This window comes from Lissotriton helveticus, chromosome 2_1 (assembly GCF_964261635.1).
Source record: "Lissotriton helveticus chromosome 2_1, aLisHel1.1, whole genome shotgun sequence".
In the NCBI taxonomy this organism is placed as follows: Eukaryota; Metazoa; Chordata; class Amphibia; order Caudata; family Salamandridae; genus Lissotriton; species Lissotriton helveticus.
Window position 1 is genome coordinate 1,951,024,124 of NC_136059.1, and position 23,057 is coordinate 1,951,047,180.

Here is a 23,057-nt window from a genome sequence, read left to right on the forward strand (position 1 = left end):
CTTGCTGCAGAGAATGTGACCCTCAAGAGATGCTCTGTTTTGAACCCTGCCACCTTGATGCCACTCCCAAATGATATCGAGGATGATGATGAATGTACAGACCATGACTGCCTCGATGTGACTGAACTATGCACCAAACCCAGACCCGACATCGTAGATGAGCCACTGACCGACCCAGATGAAATTTTCTTTGTCGATGGCTCATGTGTAAGAGACGAAGTTGGGCAGTTGAGAGCAGCTTACGCTGTTTGTACAATTACTGGAGTGGTAGAAGCTGGGTGCCTGGAAGGAGTACACTCCGCTCAGGTAGCCGAGATTATTGCCTTGACACGTGCTTGCTTGGCAAGCAATCAAATTCGAGTCACCATATACACCGACAGCCAATATGGTTATGGGGTGGTTCATGATTACGGGCAGTTATGGTCTCAAAGAGGGTTCATGACCTCTTCAGGCTCTCCCATTCGCAATGGAGAGTTTGTGCGCCTGTTGTTAGAGGCGTTGCAATGTCCAGCAGGTATCGCAGTTGTAAAGTGCACCGCACATACCAGAAATGAGGACTTCGTCTCGAAAGGCAATAGATATGCCGACGAAGTCGCGCGGTATTGCGCAGAACAAGGGTACTCTTTCACAGAGGTGGAAGTGGGTGGAATAAATGTAAGGACTGAATTAGCTATGATATTGGAAACTGTTGATACTTGGGACGAACTGGCAAACATGCAAGAAAATGCTCCTGATTTTGAAAAAGAAACATGGGAAAAGGCAGGATGTGTAATGGGTGAGTCCCATTTTTGGGTCTCAGCAGACGGCAGAGCAGTGTTGCCCAATGAGATGGTGAGTCCAATGGCCAGACTCATACATGGTCCCGTACACCTAGGGAGAGATGCTATGCTGAGAGTGTTTAGACAGACCTGGTACAATCCTAAGTTTAGAATAGCAGCAGAAGCAGTGTGCCAGCGTTGTGTGACCTGTCAGCAGCTGAACGTAGGAAAAAGAACACCAGTTGCACTGAGTCACATAGGAAGGTCTGGAGGTCCATTCAATCGAATGCAGATAGATTTCATTGAAATGCCGAGATGCAACCGCCTCCGCTATGTCCTGGTGGTTGTTTGTGTGTTCTCCAGATGGGTTGAGGCATACCCTACACGTAGGTGCGACACCCTCACAGTGGCTAAGTTACTGCTTAGGGAACTCATTCCGCGCTTCGGGGTGCCGGCCTCTTTGGAATCAGATAGGGGAACGCATTTCAACAGCGAGCTTGTGAAGATGATTTGTGCAGCTCTGAATATCGATCAGAAGTTGCATTGCAGTTACAGACCAGAAGCCTCAGGAATTGTGGAGCAGATCAATGGCACGATCAAGGCCAGAATTGCAAAAGTGTGCTCCTCAACGACCCTGAGTTGGCCTGACGCCCTGCCATTGGTCCTCATGAGCCTTCGTAGTACCCCAGACAGAAGAACGGGGTTGTCACCACATGAGGTGTTAATGGGGAGAGCAATGAGGCTGCCATCTGTCCCAACGACTGCACTGTTAAATATCACAGATGATATGATCTTGGACTATTGTAAGGGGCTGTCTGACGCCATTCATTCTGTGTCCCTTCAGGTGCAGGCTGCCGAGGTTCCATCGTGCCAGGGCCCGTGCCATGACCTGTACCCTGGGGACTGGGTCCTGGTGAAAAAACACGTGAGAAGAAGCTGCCTGGATGTTCGTTGGCGTGGGCCCTTCCAGATCATCTTGATTGCGAATACGGCTGTGAAGGTGGGAGGCCTGCCCAATTGGATCCACGCATCACATACGCGAAGGGTTCCAGCACCTCGGGAAGAAACAGCTCCTCTCTCGGATAGACGTCCAGCGGAGGACCGAGAAGCCATAGAGGGGGCTAGCCAAGCTGAAGAGGTGCCAGCGGAAGCAGGGAACGAGTCTGACCAAGCTGAGGACGGTCAGTACAACAGCGAAACAGACGACGCTACAGAAGGAGAAAGTAGCTGGGAGTACGAGTCAGACACTGACAGGTCTGACAGAGAGCGAGAACAGACAAGAAGAAGAAGGAGTAGAAGGGCACGTGGAGAAGCTAATTGGCCGCAAAGACGGAGCTCTAGCCTGAGGTCAACTCCAGAGATAACCCTTCCTCCGATATCAGAAGACTCAGACCCGGAAGAAGGTGCTCAGGGCGCTGAAGCACCGGACCGAAGAAGGTCAAGAAGAGTGCGTGTGCCTAGCAGAAGATACTCCACCCCTGAGTGGACATATCTGGCGACAAATGTCTGTGAAACAGGAGACAGGGAGGATCCGAGCGGTGGTGGTGTCCAGTTCTGAGCCCATCGTCACCGTGGAAATACGACTGTTGGTACCCGGAGTCGAACAAGAAGGGTCACTAACATTCATGCTCCCCAGACCTCCCCGCCTCAGCAAGTTAAAACATATGTTTCTCTCAGAATTGCAATTCCCCGACTTTGGTACAACGATAACAGCCCATGAAGAGCACAATCTTCGTTTGGAAATACTGAACTTTGCTATCGAAGCTGCAGGTACAAACCTGATAGTAGATGCTTAAAGGACTTTGTAAATAAAGCGAGCAGAAACAAAGAAGATTACCTAGCGCCCAGGAAGCAGAGAATATTAGGGAACTTCCCTTGAGTTGATGGAGAAGGGCTAGGGTTGTCTTTATTGAACTGTTAAAGGACTTTTGCGAAGAAGGTTGTCAGCTTCCAGTTGTGTGATTCTAAAAGACAAAAGGGAGTAAAAAGAGACTGTAAAGGAACGAGAAGAAAGGAACTTTGTGCCAAGATAAGAGAGAGCCATATTGTCTGACGAAATGGAAGCCGGCACCCAGAACCGCAGAGCTAAATGTATAATAGGTACACTAATAGTAGGAGTGATAATATTGATAGCTTTAGTGGTAACAATTTCTTATGTAAAGGGACATGAGGAAGAGGCGAAGGTAACTGATGTGAAATCTGAAGAAACGCTTACACCCACTGTTGCTGGTGAGAAAAGGGAAAACACTCAAGAGAAAGCGTTATTAGCTGCAGAAGCCCGCAGGTTACACGTAGATGAGTCCCAAGGAGACTTTAGGTCAAATGCTTATGCTAAACTCTTATATGAATACGTGGATGCTATGGAGGTTAAGGACTGTTACGTCTGCATGCAGTTGCCGGCGTCTGTAGATGAAGGCATTAGATATCATCACCTCCCGCTGACATATGGCATTACATGTAGCTTATTGCTTAGTATATTTTATGAGAGAGATAGTTTTGAATACTATTTCTCCAACTATGATTCAGTGTTGCCAGAAGTCCCAAATTATAAGCAGATGAACAAATGGGACTACTGGAAGAGTGAAGACAGATTGGCCAAGTTCTTCATTCCTTGGATTACCTTAGATACTTCACATGCCCGTAGAAATAACCTGACATGCAAAGTGTCAGAAGTCGAGAAGAAGTTCATAGGGCAGGTGGATGATCGTTACAGGAGACAAAAGATTTTGAAAAAATCAGGACAATGGAAAACAGATTGGACCGAGGAAGAGAAGGCACACAAGAGAAAGGGTAGTAGTGGTCCAATAGCTTTAGATAAGACGCAGAGAGGAAAGCTATGTCTTCACCGAGCCAAAACGTATTATGAAAATGTATACGTGGGAGAAGTCGACTGTGAACATGCTTTCAATATAGAGTACTATACTAAAGATTTCCTGAAGGGAATGCAAGTGATTCCAAATGTGTATTTTGTATGTGGAAGAAATGCCTACGTGAGACTACCTGACAACTGGTATGGATCATGTTACCTAGCAATTGTCTTCCCCAAAATATATCATGCACAAGACTTAGTGATCATCGAGGGCAAGACATCATCGAGGGGAAGGAGAGATATAGGAGATGCAGAAATGGTTGGAGATGTCTTTGGAGCTATGTTCCCTCTTTTGGGAGTAATCCTTAATGATGTTAAAATTAGACGACTGGCAACAGTCGTCGACAGGTTGTCTGCCAGCACTGCTCAGTCCTTAATGCTGGTAGAAGGAGAGATGCAATCGATAAGGGCTATGGTTCTTCAGAACCGTCTTGCGTTAGATGTCCTACTAGCAAAGGAGGGCGGAGTCTGTAAGGCTTTGAAGGTCCAGGAATGTTGTACTTACATTCCAGACAATTCGAAGCCCCTTGAGAAAGTTATTAGGAACATAACTGATATTCACAAGGAGATCGAAGACTTGAGTAGAGAAAATGTCTGGGAAAAGGTGGGCCACGGAATGAGTGAAGTTGGAGGGTGGATCTCCACCTTAGGCAAAAGCTTTGTGTGGTATATCCTAAAACCTATCATCATAATATTGATCTGTGGGATCATATTGTGGGGATTGGTGAGGGTATTCAAATGGTACAGAGCAAGAAGGTCAGAGAGGGCCCAAAGAGAGCAGCTGCAGAGATTGGCTGCCATACAAGATAATCAGTATAGGAGTCTGAGGGCTCTGGAAGCGCAGAGACAAGTTATGCTAGCAATAACTACAGTTTAAATGTTAGTGATGACCCCGAGAGGTCATCAAAGGGGGGAACTGAGAGAGCGCAAACTGATCTAAATGTATGAGTGTATCACACTTACCTGTAGTAAGCACAAATCATGAGGAGAAATGCCATGAGTGCTAGTAGTATCTGCAATTATATTCTGAATGTATAGATAATGTAGAGATTTAAGTAGAAATGGAACTAATACAGAAATGTGTGACACTATATGATTTTATTAGATGTGATTATTCCTGAATCCATGTCGTGTAGCTGCTAAAATATAAGATGGCATGTGGTTAAACGCAGAATGTGGTAGGCCTCAGGGCCAAAGCTAGAAGGTGTTTCTTTTCACGACATAGATTGAAATAATGTTTTGGCCATTGCATTAATGAGCCATGATTTATAGATGTGTTTACTGAATAATAGAATAAGAGTATTAACATGCTTAATTAATGAAGAAGTTGAATGCTATAATCATTATGAGAAATGCTGTAGGCTTGAAATGTTTTAACATTGATTTACACGTACATGTCTGGGCCGAGAAATGTTGCGAACCTTTTTGGAAGTCTATGAGAGTTGGGTTCTTGGCTGCAGATGTCTGTCTGCAAGAGAAAGGGAGGATCCGATTATAAATAATATGAATAGAGGTCTGTTCAGTAGACGGCCCAGACATGGAGGAGGGTTCCGGAATGTTTTAAGGGGTATCAGCGGGCCGGAGAAGAGTCTGAGAAGCAAGGTCAACTCCAACGTATGAGGCCCAATACAAAGCAGCATGGAAAAAGCCAGAAGCTACACCACGTGAGGGGCGTCTCATGAGGGGCGTCTCAAATGTTGTTGACTGTTTTGTATTAGGGACAGCACCCTTGGGTGGAGTTGAAGCAGATACCTGAGGACCCTTTAGAGAGCGGATGGGTAGGCAGAGAGGGGTCATGACTGGAGAACTATAGGTTTTCACCAAGAGACTAAGAGTGAGTGACTTCCCTTGGGGGTCATTCACTGCTGACACCTTTGTTAGGTTGGGATTTGGTTAAGTAGGGATACCATCTAGAGCAGGGTAGGGACAGCCTAACCTGTGTGTTTTCCTCCAACTTAAATGAAGGAGAGATATGCGTCAATGCTGATAGCTTTATTATTTTTAGAACTTGTGTTAGTAATTTCCGTTGCTCGTCTGAGGGCTTTCAGAGAGCACATGTATGTAGTTGGACCTGTGTATCTCGTGAATCTCATTCTGAGATGCCTGTATTTGCAGCTTATCCTATCCTTACAATAAACTTTTGAAAGCTAGAAGTTGTTTGTGATCTTTTGGAGCGGGGTCCTTTATTGGGTGAACTAGCTTGGTAACAGAGGCACTTTCTTCCTTCAATGACAGGCAACAAAGGTTCAGTCGACCAGATCGGGGTTTAGATCAATAGTGATAAGGTATCGATCAAAATCTCGCCCTTCCATAACCTTTGGATATATAAAAAATATATGCCAGTGCTAAGCCTGTTGATTGACACTTCCAATACGTTTATTTAGAGTCTACTTCCAAATTAACGGTGGCTCCTGTATACATGATTACACTTTGGGAATTTGACTAGCCAAGGTAATTAACTCAATGTATCCGAAAAATGAAGAATAAAAATACTGCAATAGGTTTTTTTCAAGTTGCTGTTTAAATTATGTCTTGAAGGTGTGTACCTTGATGAGAAGACTGGTACTTTCAAAGTACGGTATAGACCGGATTATTAAAGTGAAAATTCCAATATTATTTGTTGACATTGTGGATGTGATGTTGAGGTATGTAACTACCATGGATTATTAAAGATTTCAGAGATCAGTAGTTGTCACACAGTAGATATTAAAACATACGTATCCAAATGACATATAATTGTGTCAATTTTGTTCGTAGGTAGTAGTTATGCTTCCAACGTTGTGTTGGACTCAAAACTGTTTAAAAAATGGTATGCCTAAAAGAATGTAGATTGGAACTGTACCATATCAAACTGTTTTACTGAAGTATTTTTTTGAAAAAGGCTGGTAATAAATATGATGTAATTAATTGTATGTTTCTTACCATTCAGAAAAACTGTCCTGAAGAAGGTGTTCTGAAGCAAAAAAACGAAACGCTGCGTCGACAACTGTTTTTTCCAAACCATTGTTTTCCTGGTGACAGGACATTTTTAATTGTATTCTAATATGTGTTTTTATGATATTGATTTGATGTATACAATTATGTACTGTACTGAATAAACCACGTATTTTTAGAAATGTTGTTTTGTAAAAAGTTCTTAGTACTTTCATCCACCTGTTACTCTTGGATATTATGCTTTTGACATGTTGGTACTAGTTTTCTCTTCTGAGTTCTGATAAATATAACACAATCCTACTGTTAGGTTTTCTGTATTCATTCTGTGTTAGGGACATTGTTGCTTTACCACTAAATGGAAAGACCCTAAGTAAGCACAACAGACACACGCACACCCACTCACAGAGTCATTGCTTCAACTTCATTAGACAGATGACCAGGACAATAGGCACTGAAGCCTTCTCCAAAATGGTGAAGAAGTACCCAAGAGAGATGCTTTAACCTGAATACTGCGTTTATGACACACATATTACTTTTTAATTAGTTGTTTGTTTACTGTCTCACCATAATATTCTTGAAGATCTTAACACGTTCTTTCTCTTTTTTGAAGTTCAGGGCCATCATTTCTGATGAAGGTAACTTTATAAACTCATTTGAGTCTGCAGCCTTGTGTCATGTCTGGCATTACCCGACATGCAAGGTTGCTACCTAGTGCGTGGGGAGAATGCTTGTGGGTGGAATTGGAACAGGGACGTTGGAGAATGTTAATGGGATAGGGACAGTAGATCGGGGCGGATATTATTGAAATCTGTACCTCTATCCATTACAGAATAAAGTTGGAGTTATAAATCCTACCTGCAGTGTCGTAACACACCACACATCTATTCGGAAGTGTGCAGTAAAATGGTTAAAGGCACTACCAGCCAACAAGATTTCATGTAGATAAATGCAAATCCTCAAAATAGAAGCGATTGCCACTCAATGCCTCACCTGTAGCCCCTGAGCTGTGGGACAGCAATCAAGTATAAAACACTTGTGACTCAAGGTGCTTATCAGACTTAGAGGTCATTTCAGGCTACCCATTAAACGAGGTCAACCTACCCAGAAGACAAATGAAAATGTAATCCATTTAATTTGAAAGTGATATATTGAGCCACAGTACATAATGAATTTTAGCCAATGCATTCAAGAAGCAAATCATAAATAACATATTGATTTACTCCACTATAGAATGAGACAACAAACACGCAGCCAGCCAAAATGGTTTTGTAATCCTGTCTAGGATTTGAGGAGGACAAGAACTTTGTGGTCTTCTTGCTATGATGCACTTTCCGTAAGGAGGAATCTGCTTTTCGAAGACAAAAGCACAGAGCACTGAAAAACTGGCTTAAATGTATGCAGGGTATTGCTCACATGCTAGGTTTTTAATTTCGATCACTATCATAATGAGAATATAAAGAGGAGAGAATGCAAGTGGATTCTCCAATCACAATCCCAGTTATAAAGAATTCCACTCATAAGAAGCAGACCTGTTTGCATAGGAGTTGGGCGACAACTATGAATGGGTACCATACCAAACCTTCACCCATAAGTTAAGATTGGAAACATAAAACAACCACAGTAATTTCCACAAGGTAAGACACACCAGGCAAGATTGCAAGAGATTAGAGCTATATCCGTTTAAAATTCAAGTGATCTTAATGTTTGTAGAAATCTCACTAGCCTGTTTCCACTTTTAAATCCTAGTATGTTCAATATATAGGGCAAACAATGCTTTAGTCACATATGTGGCTTTTGAAAAGCAAAATATTTCCTACAGAATCATCACCAGCCCATAAATGTTTTTTTTTTGGGGGGCGAGGGTCAATGCTCACCCCATTTTGTCTTCTAACTTTTAGCTTTACTTTGAATACAATAAATACAGTGTCAATGTTATTTGGAGAAATGTCCGCACCAAACAATGTCAAAAAAAGCCATAAACAATATTTTGCACATCAACAAGCTGTCTGCCTAGTGTTATGCTTAAGGATTAACATTTACAATGTTTGCTTTATTCTTTACATCGATTTATGAAAACATCGCTGGCGCAGAAGGACTCTGAGGTCCATCAGCCGTTAACAAGTGCGTAAACTACACTTTTTTTATCTTGCTCACCGTTTCAGGACTTTTTTTGACACAGCTGATGCACACCTGTGGGCGAACAAAGCAAACACAAGGAGATGATAGATGGAGTGCTGAACCTTTTCAGACACTCACCCCCAGTCACAGATCTGGGTTGAATCCATCATCGTTCTTTAGCTCACTTCACCACTCAAGTTCAGACCCAGCCATATGCAAATCAGTCTTGACCCTGTTCCTCATAGGAACAGTCCAGCTCGTACTGCCAAGCCAGATTTACCCTGGACCAGATACAAGCACCCTGGGACCGGTTTCGGGGTAACACCCCTCATGAGCTTGAATCCAGTGGCAAAGAGACCATTGAGCAAGGTCTGGGCATACCCTGCCAACTTAGGGCGAACAAAGCAAACACAAGGAGATGATGGACAGAGTGCAGAACCTTTTCAGATGTTCACCCCCAGTCACAGGTCTAGGTTAAATTCATCATCGTTCTTTAGCTCACTTTGCCACCCTGTGACTGTGGGTGAGTGTCTGAAAAGTTTCAGCGTTCTGCCAATCATCTCCTTGAGTTTGCTTTGTTTGCCCTAAGTTGGCAGGACATGCCCAGATGTGGGTCCCTTGCTCACTTTGCCACTGGATTCATGCTAGCCTCGCTCATGAGGGGTGTTACCCCGAAACCGGTCCCAGGATGCTTGTTTCCGGTTCAGGGAAGACCTGGTTCGGCACCTAGATCTGTGAATGGGATTGAGTGTCTGCACACATCCCCCATTGTGCAACCCCCTGTTTCTGGTCAACTTCCAATGGTTGTGCAACCCCCATGGACACCCACCCCAGATGTAATTTATATTTTTTTTTTGCAGTGCCGTGTTATGGGATGGCGGAAACTTCAGTTTTTACTGGTTGCATGGTATTGCAGTACCCGACACTCCTCCCGCTGGACCTCACAGGGTGTCCGCACTTAGTACTACGGTCCCCTCGTGAGATCACACAGGGATGGCCAAGCTGGGTCCCCTCCTGCGGGAGCCTCTGAACAAAAATAACTAAATTTCAATAATCTATAACTGATGAATTTCAGCGTTTTTTATGCTTTAAAACAATAGTTTTCATATTACTACAAGCCCTAACTATAACATCACTTTAACATGTGTGTATGTGTGTGTCAGTATGTAGTTTTTCAGAAATGAGTATTACAAAAATGTGCCAATGGTCGTTAAAGGTTTAAATACTAGAAATTTATTTACCATTATACCGTGAACAATTTACGAACCTGGGTTCAAGGACTATCCTTGGATCCAAATTAAAAAAACAAACGTAGTCTATTGGACGAGGAATCTTTTTCTATGACCATATATTTTAGGGCTGCAAACTCACAATTTAGACTGCAGAAAGAAGCACTCCAATTGGCTGGTTAAACTGAAGAATCTCTGTTGATGCCATCATTACAGGGTGCAAGGCATGGTCCCCACACTCAGCAAAAAAAATCAAAAGACCACCTAAGGGGCAAGGTGAGTATACACTGACCCCAAGGCTTAGATTGGAGAAGGGTGCAAAGACCCTCCCGAGTTTAAAAATTAAAAGCAATTATTCATTGCACAAGATTGACAACCTCAACTCACAGTTCTCAAACCCAAGGCTTATGTCGGGCTTCCGAAACCTGCAAACGTGCTTTAAACTATGCAGGGAAGCGAACATAGGCCCAGGAGTCTCATAGTTGTCAGACTCTGCATAGAGAGTGTGGTTGCAATTTAGGGAACTCAAGAAGTGCAGCAGGAACTCTGTTACTTCTATCTCAATAATGGTGTGCTGTCATTCAGTCCGCCAAAGGTTTTTTTACAAGTACTGAAATATTAAGTCAGACAGTTTTTAAAAAGAAATTGTGTTTTGATTATGGAGATTTTATGCTCCCTTTAATCCTCTTACCATTCTTCTCACACCTGTTCTTCAATTCAACTCCAAGGGAAGAGAGCTGTGATTACAATGCCCAAGTACCATGCACCTAGAGTCTCCATATAGGACCAACAAAGAGTAGTGCATGTAAAAACTAACTAGAAACGCTTTTTACTTTTACTCAATCCAGGCTTCGTGCATGTGGGGGGTTCTGAATCCTTTGGGGCTACATGTAGCAAGTTGTCTTTTCTGTAAGCAGTTGGTGGTGGATATACTCATAAATGTTTAATAATAACAAGATGTTATTTCATTGTTTTAACATTCCAGTAGCAGGAAAGGACAAGCTTGCAGATTTCATAAACTGGTTGACATGTGAATTCAGTCAGAGTTGGGGGTATGATAGAAATAAAAATGTGTTAGCTTGCAGAGCTGGTTTAGGCGCAGCCACCACTACAGTTTATTCTGCCATCCAGAAGTGAACCAGCAGACATCAAAACTTTGGTAACTATAGAAGAACTCAGAAAGGGTTAATTGACATTTGCATAATGGCAGACAGAGATGCCAGTTATCTCAATTTAACGTATCAGTGGCTCTGCTTATAAATTGAAAAACATGGGGGAAAGAGTTTTTTCTTAATTATGTTTTTATTGTCTTTCCAACTTAACAAATCAATAACTCGTCATCAAAGACAATAGAAGCTCTAGTCCCGCCCTTCACAATTGCCATTAACCAACTGGCAGTGCTGAGGACAACTGATCCCCATACTATCGAAAGTCCTTATAGAATTTCTAAAGATAGCCCTGTCTCCACCCTCTTCACATCAGTGTCTAGATTTCCACCATCCAGTCAGCTGCAGGAATGGAGGCTATGCACTTCCACTGGCTAAGGAAGCAGTCCCCATCTTCCATTGTTTGTCATGTCAACACAGGGCATTACAAAATGGTGTTGCAGGTGCACTCCACCCACACACACATGTGCACTCAGCATATACATGGGATGCCAGTGAAAAGTTCTGGAAATACATATATCACAGTAGCATTACACAACAAAGGCTTGTAGGCCACACTCTCAGTGAAGGGGCTGTAGGCCACACTCTCTGTAACACAGATACAACGGTCTGGTCATATCAATAACATGATATCAAGCTACCACTGCTTTATGTGCTATACCCAAGACAGGCACAGGAGTCCTCAGTCCCTAATGAGGGTACGCTTGCTAGGCTTCTACAGGTCACAAGAGAAGGCAAGGATCTTGCATAGTCCGGGACAGGCCTAGTCCTTTGTTCAAAGACATAGGTTAGCATGACACCAGGGCCAAAATAAAAGTCAGTGTACCAGATACACATATCAGTTGATCACTCGTGGCAGGAGAACAACTCTATATGCCAAGCAGGGGACATACCCATCCCAAAAAGCACAAAGAAATCTTATTAAAATGGAAGACATCCAAGGGGGCATCAAGTTTATTTGCAGCCATAAATGTTTGATGGCTAACTCTGTAATCTAACGAAAGAACAATGGCAAGTGGTCTTTCATAAATGAGATGATTTAGTTATTGGAGAAAGACTTTTGCAGTTTGTTTAGGAAAAAATCTTGTGTGAAAGCAGACGTTTAGATAACATTGTTGAAGACACATATGTTGGTGAGATTATTTTCAAAGAAATGCTTAAATGGATGGCCATTTTTTGTTAAGGAGGAATTTTCCCTGAAAACAGACATCCATGTTTGTTGTTTAGTTTTTATTTCAAATCCAAATCCGATGGGGATGCTCTTCTGTAAGATCCTTCAAACTACCATGAAAACACAACATATTGACCACATGAAATTGTAGTACTCAGAACAACCCAGATGGAGGCTGAAGTCAGATACCTTTCATCAAATGCATGAGTAGGATCAGGTTTACCCATATGCAAACAACACTGGATGCCACTAAATTGCTGCTACATAGACACAGATAAGTAGACAAAATCAGACAGAAAATAGAGAGATAGCAACAAAGGCAGCGTACCTGGGTGTAGTTCTGATGATGTGATCTTTATTGTTATTGTGCTCTTTGCTCACCTTTTCTGTAAAGGAAGATTTAAATAAAAATAAGTGACACCTCAGTATATATGAACTGCAACAGAAGCAAAGTAAAACATGACCATGCTGCCAGTGCTATCGCCCCCACTGGCATGCAAAAGTTGGAATAGGGTGCAATAAGCCCCAGGAAAATATAAATCTCTAAGACAAAATTATCAGCCACAAATTTCATAGAACTTGAAACTACTCAGAGCCAACTCAATGAGAACGGAACTCACCAGCATCCTCAACACCTCCATCTCCACAGCAAACCTCCATGGTAGATGGAAACACTCAGAAGCCAGACCCCTCCTAAAGAACCCAGCGAACTTAAAAATTACAGACCGATCTTACCGCTCCACTACCCAGCCAAAGCACTTGAGAAAGCCATCAATCAACAGCTCACCGAATTCCTGGAACTACATCATCTACTCAACACATCACAATCAGGATTCCATGCCAACCACAGCCCTCAGACCGTGCTGATTGCCACCACAGACGACATCAGAACCCTCCTCGACATCAGAGAATCTGTGGCCCTGATCCTCCCGACCTCTTTGCTGCATTCTACACCGTCTCCCACCACAACCTCTTCGACAGACTCCACAACATCGGCATACAGCAAAACTCCCATCTGGATGCACACAGAGCATCTGTCTTGCCTCCCTTCCCCTCCACACCCAAGGACATCATATGCGGCGTACCCCAAGAATCGTCTCTCAGCTCCACTCTGTTCAGCATCTATATGCCCCCCCTCGCAGATGTCATCAGATCCCATGGACTCAACATAACCTCCTATGCTGACAACACTCAACTTATCATTTCGCTCACTGAGGAACCCTCCAACGCCAAAATAACTTCTGCAATGCCATAACTGGCGTAGCCAAATGGATGAGAGCCAGATGCGTCAAACTCAACTCCGACAAAACAGCAGTACTGATTTCGGGAAGAACACCTCCGCATGGGACCACAGCTCCTGGCCAGCGGAACTCGGAACTACATCCATACCGACAGACCACGCATGCAACCTCGGCATCATCCTCAACAGCCAACTGATCACGAAATGACAAGTCAATGCAGTAGCCTCCTCTTGCTTTTACACAGCTAGCATGGTCTGCAGAACCTTCAGATGGATTCCAAACAACACCAGAGAGACCGTCATGCAGGCCATCAACTCCAGCCGCCTTGACTATGGCAACACCCTCTATGTCGGAATTTCCACCCAGCTCCACAAATGACTCCAGACCATCCAGAACACCGAAGCCATTCTCATCCTGGATCTCCCGAATGGACCCATATCACCCCCACCATAGAAACCTCCACTAGCTACCCATCCAGAAAAGTTGCCATTTGAAGATCCTCATGCATGCATACAATGCTCTACACAACCAAGAACTATCCTACATCAACCATCGACTGAACTTCCACCTGTCTGCAGGACACCTGCGCTCCGCCTTACACTCCCTCGCACACACCCCTTGCATCCATGGCAGATGCAGCGGGGCTGATCCTTCTACATCGCTGCCAAGACCTGGAATGCCTGCCCCATCCCCTCTAAACAGCACACTCCCTGGCGGACTTCAGAAAGTAACTCAAGACCTAGTTATTTGAAGGAGACAGCACCCTGAGCGCCCAGATACCCCTAGGGGTGACAGTGCAGCGTGCTACAAATTCTGATTGATGGATTGAATGACTACACTAAGGTTGAGATGTGTTGAAATAAATGGTATTAGTACAAAGGGGACATTGACTTTTGGTTTACATTCCAAGGATACATGGACAGTGACCCTTTCTTGACCCCTAGATACTCCTGCTCCTGTTGTACCTGACAGCTGGAAAAGAAGCTCGGAAGCCATCTTCACCGATATGTCTTGGCTGAAAAGGTTTCGGTCTGGTAGCACTCGGCCTTCTTGTGCCTTTAACAAAGGTTCCATTTTCTCTTGCCTCAATAAAGTGCTGTAACCAAAATTATGGTTGGGTGAGACTGGGATTCCCGTGTCCGGGATGTCCACTTCCATTGGCTCTTCTTTAATCTTCGTGGTCTGCATTTCCTTGGAACTTTCGGCTATGGAGGCAAAGAGGAGGCAAAAATTAGTATGTTTGTCACTGTTGGTGGAAAATGTATAGAACAGGTCATGGTCTACAACCCTCTATTTTAACAGGCCGAAGATGATAACAACACCATATAAGTTACTGTGAAACACTCACAGGAAAAGTAACATAACCCGAAGCAAAACACAAACAGATATTCAGACAAATAATTTGCAATCTAGCCTCACAAACGAAGCACATTCTCATCTTAGAGTTATTTATTGTCAGTGAAGAACACATGGTGACCATCACAGCCGAAATTTGAATCATTTGTTGCATCTGCCATTGAACCACTTCTGGGTGGGCAACTTTTTACATTTTGTCAAAACTGATTCCTACATTTATATAGGGAGCTACATTTTACAGGTAAATTCAACTCACTTTCCTAACGTATCTCGATTTTTAAGAAAGGCAGAGCAGTCTCAGAATGAATATAGACACCATCTGTTTGCCTTTCTTTGCACGTTGGTCCAAGTCAAAATGTCCATTTTAGGCAAACGCCAGATATTTTCTGGTGATGTTCACAAACTGCATGGTTGCACCACTAACCCTGGCAGACACGAGCCAGTAAGGCTGACTGAAGTCCTCCGTGTACGATACATCGGGTCTTTTATTCACAACATAAAATAACACTCTGTTCTCTAAAATTATGCAAATGATTTCCAAAAGATTTTAATGACAATAAAAATATCTCTCAACCTACTTCTCAGAAAAGATTCGCTTTGTCTGTCACTAAACTAAACCACATTGCCACTTTACAGTCTTTGCTGCTGCTGAAAAAAGGGAACCTTCTATGCCATTAACAAAAAATAAAGGTATAAGGGAATGCTCACTAAGGGTCATATGTATCATCATACCGTTTTGCGAATTCCAAATAGCGATTTTTAAGGAATCGCTATTTAGAATTCGCAAAACGGTATGTATGTACAAAATCGCTTTTTTATAGCGATTCCTTACCATTCCTAATTTGCGATTAGCAAATTGCTAATCGCAAATTAGGAATTTTTTCAAGGGTGCAGGGGTGTCTCAAGAACACCCTGCTGCACCCCTGAAAATGACATTTGGGGGCATATGGCGCACATACATGCCCTAAGGGCATGTATGAGCGTCATATGGCACCTTTGTTTTTTTTGAAAAAAGCTTTTTTAAAAGAATTCCCAACTTACCACCAACTAGAAGTTGGTGGTAATTTGCGATTCCTTATGGGCATTTTTTGAATATTTTTTCTTTGATACATTGCATTTAAGGAATCGCAAAATTTGCGATTCCTTAAGTGCAATCGCAAAATAAGGAATAGCAAATTTTGCGATTCCTTATTTTGCTGCGAAATTGTTTCATACATACCATTTTGCTAATTAGCATTCGCAAAGGCCGAAATTCGCAGAATTTCGGCCTTTGCGAATGCTAATTAGCTTGATACATATGGCCCTTAAAGTTTTAAAAAACAGTGGAAATTTCCCATTAATTTTAATAGATCAATAATATTTTTACAAGAGTTGCAAGGACCCTTCTTTCATGATCAGCCTGAATTTTATGGCATAGGTCCATTTATAGGGTTATTTAGACTCTAGTGGTTGTTGTGACTGCAAAAACAATGAGTTGGAAATAGCATTTGCACCGTGATTCGAGTGTGCTTTTGGGCTCAGTAACAAGCTAAATGATGAAAAATGACAAGAGACATAAGTAAATGTGTTTTCTGCCTTTTCACACGGTAGTACACCATTTTTCACATTAAACATGGGCCCCTACCCACAAGTTTGACCAAGTGGTATGTGCATCGGCTAAAATGCAATGTAGCTCAATTTTGGCTCTACTCCTGGTAGGAGCTAGTGCTTAAAAAGGCGAAAATTGTGTTTTCACCCACTTTAGTCCTACTGCCACAGTCTGAGTGACCCTATATGGGAAAATGCGAAAACTCCAAACACAATACTGAATGGCTTTTTCTAAATGGGTCTCACGAGCATTTAAAACGAAGCTAATAATAAGTATAACAGGATATGCCTGTGCCTGTTAGCAATAACTGGGAAAAATATCTTCACACCTTTTCTGAGCTGAATAATACTTTAAGGTCTGAGTCCAGCCAACAGTTGTCACTCAGAACCATAGGGCTACAGTGTATACTATACAGAGACAACTGAGGCTACTCTATCGCTCAGCACCAGTGTACAGTACACAGCTATTCCTCAATAATTATTTCCACTCTGTCACTCATAAGACTCAAATTGCATCAAATTGTTTATATTTTTGTTTATTCAAGAGAAACAGGATATACCTCCTAAATACTGGTATTATAATACAATACAGTCTGGTGAATTATTCCAAAGTTATTCAGATAATTCTAATGTGCCTGAGCAAATAAACGTAGTGCATTTAGCTAACATAAGATAGCAAATTATAGAAATGTAAATGTCTCTGAACGAATCAGAAACTAGTTTGATTTATTTTTAAGTTACTTATCTGAAACCAAAGCTGTCCAATACATGAAGTTGTTTAGGAGTGTGCATACTCTAGACCAGGAGACTCCCACTTTTTCTGTAATAAAAGCCTCTTAAGTTCAATGAAAGTCATCCAGAGCTACTAATATTAGTGTCGTAATAGTGACCACATCACAGGAGATTGCATCAGTGTCCACCACATGCAAGGTTACTGCTAATGACAACTACAGTGCATCCGGTATGGTTGCCTGCAGTAATATAAAAAAACAAGCATTTACAATGCAATGGTCTCGGCATCATTAAAGGTAGAGCTATTGGCATTGCTCATGCCATTTTTTTTTCTTTAAATCATAAATTAATGGCATTGTCATTTACATTGTCAATACACACCACTCTGCACTCAACTGCACTCACCAGCACTGCACTCAACTGCACTCACCAGCACTGCACTGCACTCACCTGCACTCACCTGCACTGCACTCAACTGCACTCACCTGCACTGCACTGCACTCAACTGCACTCACCTGCACTGCACTCACCTGCACTGCACTGCACTCACCTGCACTGCACTGCACTCACCTGCACTCACCTGCACTGCACTCACCTGCACTGCACTCACCTGCACTGCACTGCACTCACCTGCACTGCACTGCACTCACCTGCACTGCACTCACCTGCACTCACCTGCACTGCACTCACCTGCACTGCACTGCACTCACCTGCACTCACCTGCACTGCACTCACCTGCACTGCACTGCACTCACCTGCACTGCACTCACTTGCACTGCACTGCACTCACCTGCACTCACCTGCACTGCACTCACCTGCACTGCACTCACCTGCACTGCACTCACCTGCACTGCACTCACCTGCACTGCACTCACCTGCACTCACCTGCACTGCACTCACCTGCACTGCACTCACCTGCACTGCACTGCACTCACCTGCACTGCACTGCAATCACCTGCACTGCACTCACCTGCACTGCACTGCACTCACCTGCACTGCACTGCACTGCACTCACCTGCACTGCACTGCACTCACCTGCACTGCACTGCACTGACCTGCACTGCACTGACCTGCACTGCACTGACCTGCACTGCACTGCACTCACCTGCACTGCACTCACCTGCACTGCACTCACCTGCACTGCACTCACCTGCACGGCACGCACTGCACTCGCCTGCACTGCACTCACCTGCACTGCACTCACCTGCACTGCACTGCACTCACCTGCACTGCACTGCACTCACCTGCACTGCACTGCACTCACCTGCACTGCACTGCACTCACCTGCACTGCACTCACCTGCACTGCACTCACCTGCACTGCACTCACCTGCACTGCACTGCACTCACCTGCACTGCACTCACCTGCACTGCACTCACCTGCACTGCACTGCACTGACCTGCACTGCACTGACCTGCACTGCACTGCACTCACCTGCACTGCACTGCACTCACCTGCACTGCACTGCACTGACCTGCACTGACCTGCACTGCACTGACCTGCACTGCACTCACCTGCACTGACCTGCACTGCACTCACCTGCACTGCACTGCACTCACCTGCACTGCACTCACCTGCACTGCACTGCACTCACCTGCACTGCACTGCACTCACCTGCACTGCACTCACCTGCACTGCACTCACCTGCACTGCACTCACCTGCACTGCACTCCACTGCACTCCACTCCACTGCACTCACTTGCACTGCACTGTACTCACCTGCATTCACCTGCACTGCACATACCTGCACTGCACATACCTGCAATGCACTCACCTGCAATGCACTCACCTGCACTGCACTCCACTGCACTCCACTGCACTCCACTGCACTGCACTGCACTCCACTGCACTGCACTGCACTGCACTCCACTGCACTCCACTGCACTGCACTGCACTCACCTGCACTGCACTGCACTCACCTGCACTGCACTGCACTCACCTGCACTGCACTGCACTCACCTGCACTGCACTGCACTGCACTCACCTGCACTGCACTGCACTCACCTGCACTGCACTGCACTCACCTGCACTGCACTGCACTCGCCTGCACTCCACTGCACTGCACTCACCTGCACTGCACTGCACTCACCTGCACTGCACTGCACTCACCTGCACTGCACTCACCTGCACTGCACTCACCTGCACTGCACTGCACTCACCTGCACTGCACTCACCTGCACTGCACTCACCTGCACTGCACTCACCTGCACTGCACATACCTGCACTGCACTGCACTCTGCACTCACTACTCTGCACTCACTACACTCACTACTCTGCACTCACTACTCTGCACTCTGCACGCACTACTCTGCACTCTGCACTCTGCACTCACTACTCACTACTCTGCACTCACTACTCACTACTCTGCACTCACTACTCACTACTCTGCACTCACTACTCACTACTCTGCACTCACTACTCTGCACTCACTACTCACTACTCTGCACTCACTACTCTGCACTCACTACTCTGCACTCACTACTCACTACTCTGCACTCACTACTCACTACTCTGCACTCACTACTCTGCACTCACTACTCTGCACTCACTACTCACTACTCTGCACTCACTACTCTGCACTCACTACTCACTAACCTGCACTCACTACTCTGCACTCACTACTCTGCACTCACTACTCACTACTCTGCACTCACTACTCTGCACTCACTACTCTGCACTCACTACTCACTACTCTGCACTCACTACTCACCAACCTGCACTCACTACTCACTACTCTGCACTCACTACTCACTACTCTGCACTCACTACTCACTACTCTGCACTCTCTACTCACTACTCTGCACTCACCACTCACTACTCTGCACTCACTACTCACTACTCTGCACTCACGACTCACTACTCTGCACTCACTACTCTGCATTCTGCACTCACTACTCTGCACTCACTACTCTGCACTCTGCACTCACTACTCTGCACTCACTACTCTGCACTCACTACTCTGCACTCACTACTCACTACTCTGCACTCACTACTCACTACTCTGCACTCACTACTCACTACTCTGCACTCACTACTCTGCACTCACTACTCTGCACTCACTACTCTGCACTCACTACTCTGCACTCTGCACTCACTATGCTGCACTCACTATGCTGCACTCACTACTCTGCACTCACTACTCTGCACTCACTACTCTGCACTCTGCACTCACTACTCTGCACTCTGCACTCACTACTCTGCACTCACTACTCTGCACTTTGCACTCACTACTCTGCACTCTGCACTCACTGCTCTGCACACTCACTCTGCACTCACTACTCTGCACACTCTCTGCACACTCTCTCTGCCCACTCACTCTTCACTCACTACTCTGCACTCACTACTCTGCACTCACTACTCTGCACTCACTACTCTGCACTCACTACTCTGCACTCACTACTCTGCACTCTGCACACTCACTCTGCACTGTGCACACCACTGATATCATGGAATCTTCCACCACACTTTCTAAAACTCTATAGTCCGAAGCATAATAGGCACAGAACCAAAAGAAGGGTAGACACTGTTTAAAATAATCTTATTGTATTTATGAGAAGCAAAAGCGAGACTGTGAAATGTGCTGAATATCAGTTTGTTACGAATCAACAGAGTGGAGTTAGAGAACCAAGAAATAGTAATTTAGAATCCGGGTTAGAAGGAGTAGTAATCACAAGCTGAGGATCAACGGGCGCGAAACAGCGTGGTGGGCGCGCAGGAGACGCAGGGTGAGCGTGCACATCAGCTGAAGATCGCCGGAGAAGACACCGAGCCTGCCTGCTGCCGTGACTGACCCGCTGCAGAGGGAAAGAGCCCGGTGAGTGGGGGTAGAGGGGGGGGGGCGGCAGAGAGGGAGTGGGCAGAGAGGGAGGGTGTGTGTGTGTGTGTGTATTGTATTGTATTGTAAGGGGTGCTTATAGAGCGCACTGACACCATGGGTTTCCTGGCGCTGGATGGACATAGAGGGTACAGAGGGACTAGCCAGATTGAGGGAAGAGCCAGGTTTTTAGAGACTTACGAAAAAGAGTCAGAGAATTAGAGACTTTAAGAGAAGAAGGAAAAGAGTTCCAAAGCTTGGGGGCCAGGTGTGCAAATCTCCGGCCTCCGGATCTACAGAGCTTGTAAGAAGGGACAGTCAGAAGATGAAGATGGGAGGATCTCAGATTCCGGGACGGGCAGTAGGGTCTAATCAGAGATTTCACAAAGGAGGGACAAGGCCCGGTTAGCGATTTGAAAATAAGGCAGCCGACCTTGAAGGCCGATCTTGCGGTAACGGGGAGCCAATGGAGTTTGGCCAGGAGGGGCCTGGCGGATTGCCACTTCGGGATCCCTAGGGCCAATCTCGCCGCTTGATTTTGCACCACTTGCAGTCTAGCCACCGATGTTTTAGGCAGACCGTGGTAGATCGCGTTAGAAAAATCTAAGCGGGAGAGGACGAGAGCCATGATGACCTGCAGGAGGGCATCGGGTGTAAAGAGAGATGCCACTTTCCTGATCCTGCGCAGCTGGTAGATACAGGACGAGACCACCGTCCCCACCTGTGGCCCAAGGGATAAACCGGAGTAAATTGTGACCCCTAGGCTCTTCACCGAGGCAACGGGGGTGGGAGAGGGACCAAGTTCCGCCGGCCAGAATTGTGGCCCCCAGGAGGTGGCGCTCCTACCGGGAAGGAGGTGCTCCGTCTTCCCGGGGTTCAATTTTAGCTGGTTGTGGCCCATCCACTGGAGAATGTGGGACATGAATGCCTGAAAATTGGGAATAGCAGAAGGGGAGTTAAGAGAAAAGATGAGTTGCAGGTCGTCCGCGTAATTAAACACGGTGACGTCCCACTGCCTCAAGGAAAAAAGAAGGGGGCGAAGATAAAGATTGAAAAGAAGAGGGGATAGAGAAGAACCCTGGGGGACCCCGCAGGGCGAGTGCTCCCTAGGAGCCCTGAAGGTACCCAGGCTGAGGGTCTGAGACCTGCCGGTCAGAAAGGATTTGACCCAGGCCAGCGCCAGGCCCTGGATGCCGGCCTGCTCGACACGGTGGAAAAGGCTGTTATGGTCCACCGTGTCGAAGGCGGCAGACAGATCTAATAATACCAGGGCCTGGGGGGTACCCTTGTCAACCCCGTCTCTCAAGGCATCCAGCACCGCCAAGATCACAGTCTCCGTAGAGTGGCCGGGTCTGAAGCCAGCCTGGTTGGCCTCGAGAAAGTTGGAACTCTCGATGAACTGTGAGAGACAGGTAGTGACGTGGGACTCCAGGATTTTAGAAAAGAAAGGTAAAAGGGAGATAGGACGGTAATTTGCTGGAACGGCGGGATCCGCCCCTGGCTTCTTCAAGAGGGGCACCAGAACGGCTTCCTTGAAGGAGCCAGGCACCGTGCCAGAAGAGAGAGAAGAGTTTAACAGAGGGAGAATGCAGTTGGATAAAGAGTGGGAGATAGCCCGGAGTATGGACGGGGGACAGCAATCGTCTGGGGATCCAGACTTGATACGGGTGGCAAGAGTGGCCAGAGAAGTGGGGTCTAAGAGAGGGAATTGTGTAAATGAAAAAGAGTTGTGGGGGGGGGGAACAGAACCAGCGCCAGGAGAAGTAACTGGAATGGTGTCCTTGATCAGTACGATTTTTTCGACGAAATAGGTGCTGAGAGCATTACATGCTTCCTGTGTGGCAACCTGAGTGGGGAGCGTCCTGGGGTCGGAGGTAAATTCATTGAGGACTTTGAAAATTTCTTTAGATTGACATGGGGCCGATAAAATTTTTCCTGATGCATAAGTTTTTTTTGCTGTGAGAATGGCAAGTTTGTACCTATTGCGGGCGGCCACATAGGCATCTCTACTTAGGGGGTGGTAATCTCTCCTCCACTTGCGCTCAAGTTGACGGAGTTCCAGGTGGAGGGATTTTAGATGAG

The 23,057-nt window shown here is 45.4% G+C and overlaps 1 protein-coding gene across 3 annotated transcripts in view; it reads right to left on the reverse strand.

Moving 5' to 3' along the window:
• Positions 1–23,057, reverse strand: part of ZNF827 (zinc finger protein 827) — a 635,524-nt gene that overhangs the window by 131,276 nt on the left and 481,191 nt on the right. For all 3 annotated transcript variants that reach the window (XM_078676888.1, XM_078676891.1, XM_078676890.1), the window contains exons 6-7: positions 14,452–14,691; positions 12,574–12,631 (exon numbers count right to left, since the gene is read on the reverse strand). In XM_078676888.1, coding sequence (XP_078533014.1) covers positions 12,574–12,631; positions 14,452–14,691 — 298 coding nt within the window. The remainder of the gene's footprint in view (positions 1–12,573; positions 12,632–14,451; positions 14,692–23,057) is intronic.